At 49.4% G+C, this 1,772-nt stretch overlaps 1 protein-coding gene across 1 annotated transcript; it reads left to right on the plus strand.

Moving 5' to 3' along the window:
* Window positions 1–413: 413 nt before the first annotated feature.
* On the plus strand, window positions 414–1,361 carry LOC309340644 (olfactory receptor 51G2-like; the record flags this gene model as incomplete). Its single annotated transcript, XM_081859526.1, has 1 exon — window positions 414–1,361. The coding sequence occupies one exon, from the start codon at window positions 414–416 to the stop codon at window positions 1,359–1,361; it is 948 nt and encodes a 315-aa protein (XP_081715652.1).
* Between the last annotated feature and the right edge of the window lie 411 nt (window positions 1,362–1,772).

Consider the following 1,772-nt stretch of genomic DNA (forward strand, 5'->3'; position numbering starts at 1 on the left):
ACGCTATTCCCATACATTGTTGCATAAACTGGTATAGTGTGGTTGTCCTAGTGCTTATGTAAATGCTAATAGCCTACTGCATTTTGTATAAACTCATTCCATATGTTATCACATTTATCCATACAGAGCCTGCGCCTCTAAGCAGTCCGTTCATCAATTGACAGTGATGTCATATCATCAGCCCATTGATTGAAGGGTTTCGTATCTTTATTTTTCCAGTTCCTTAATATCAACCTTTTGGCAGCCATTAGGGCATGGAAAATCCTTTTCCGTTGTCCCATTAATAGGAGACAAGGAACTTCTAGCAGCTTGTTAATTGCCTTTGAAGTGGAAACAGGCCGATGATAAGATTAATTGTGAGCCGCACAGGGAGTGTTCTACTCCGAAGTGGCAGCCATTCCTTGAAGTTCCTCATGGCAATGTCCACTCCTGCCAACCTCACGACCATAGAATTTGCCCTGAGGGGCTTCCCTGGGCTGGAGGCGGTTCATGGCTGGATCGGGATCCCCATCTTTTTTGCCTACCTGGCAGCCGTCCTGGGAAACTGCACCATCCTCTATGTCATACGGACGGAGCCCAGTCTGCACCAGCCCATGTACTACTTCCTGGCCATGCTGGCTACCACTGACCTGGGTCTCTGCCTCGCCACGGCACCCACAGTGCTGGGCGTCCTCTGGTTCCAGCTGAAGAAGATCAGCAAGGAAGCCTGCATAGCTCAGCTCTTCATCATCCACTCCTGCTCCTTCATGGAGTCAGCTGTGCTCTTTGCCATGGCCCTGGACCGATTCCTGGCCATCTGCTCTCCCCTGAGGTACACAGCGCTGCTGAACTCCAGTAGGGTGGCCAGAATTGGGCTGGTCCTCCTGCTAAGGAGTACCTTGTTCCTACTGCCTCCTATGCCTTTCCTCTTGACATTCCCCTACTGCCCTAATGCTGTCCTTTCCCACTCATACTGTCTGCACCAGGACACCATTCGTGTGGCATGTGCCAATACAACATTCAACAGCTTCTATGCCCTCATCCTCATCCTCCTCACCATGGGTTCTGACCTGCTCTTCATCCTCCTCTCCTACAGCCTGATCCTAAGGACTGTCCTGGGCATGGCCTCTGACAACCAGGGCCACCACAAGGCCCTGGGCACCTGCGTCTCCCACATCTGTGCCGTTCTGGTCTTCTACGTCCCGGTGCTTGGGCTCTCCATCGTACACCGGTTTGGACAGCAAGCCCCTGCCCTCCTCCACGTCATCATGGGCAATGTCTACATCCTCCTGCCACCCTTGATGAACCCCATCATCTACAGCATCAAAACAAAGCAGATCTACAGCAGGATCCTCAGAATGATCTCAATGAAGAACCTCTGAGGAAGTCAATGTAAGGAAGGCCCTACTTAATTCACTCAAAGGTTCAGTCTTCCCATATGGAAATAATGCTTTATTCAGAGTTTAATTCCATAGTGTGCCCCCAATGATCTCCTAGTTTCCTGTGTTTCATTTCCTCCAAGGAAACTGTGTTTAGTTTCTCAGAAGGAAGCTAGTAAAATGTAGGTTGAATGAAGTAACTGTTAGGTAGATTTGTAGCAGACTGACTGAACCCAAATAGTACTCCTTCATGGTTCCTCATCATCCTGGGAAAAAGTGACAAGCGGGGGGCCGCAGGGTTCTCTCCTTGGCCTGTTGTTGTTCAATATCTTTATAAACAACTTGGATGAATTGAGGGGATGCTCATCAAATTTGCAGGTGACACCAAACTGGGAGGGGTAGCTAATGCCACAG

Source organism: Podarcis erhardii (assembly GCF_964252035.2).
Source record: "Podarcis erhardii genome assembly, chromosome: 4".
Classification (NCBI taxonomy): domain Eukaryota; kingdom Metazoa; phylum Chordata; class Lepidosauria; order Squamata; family Lacertidae; genus Podarcis; species Podarcis erhardii.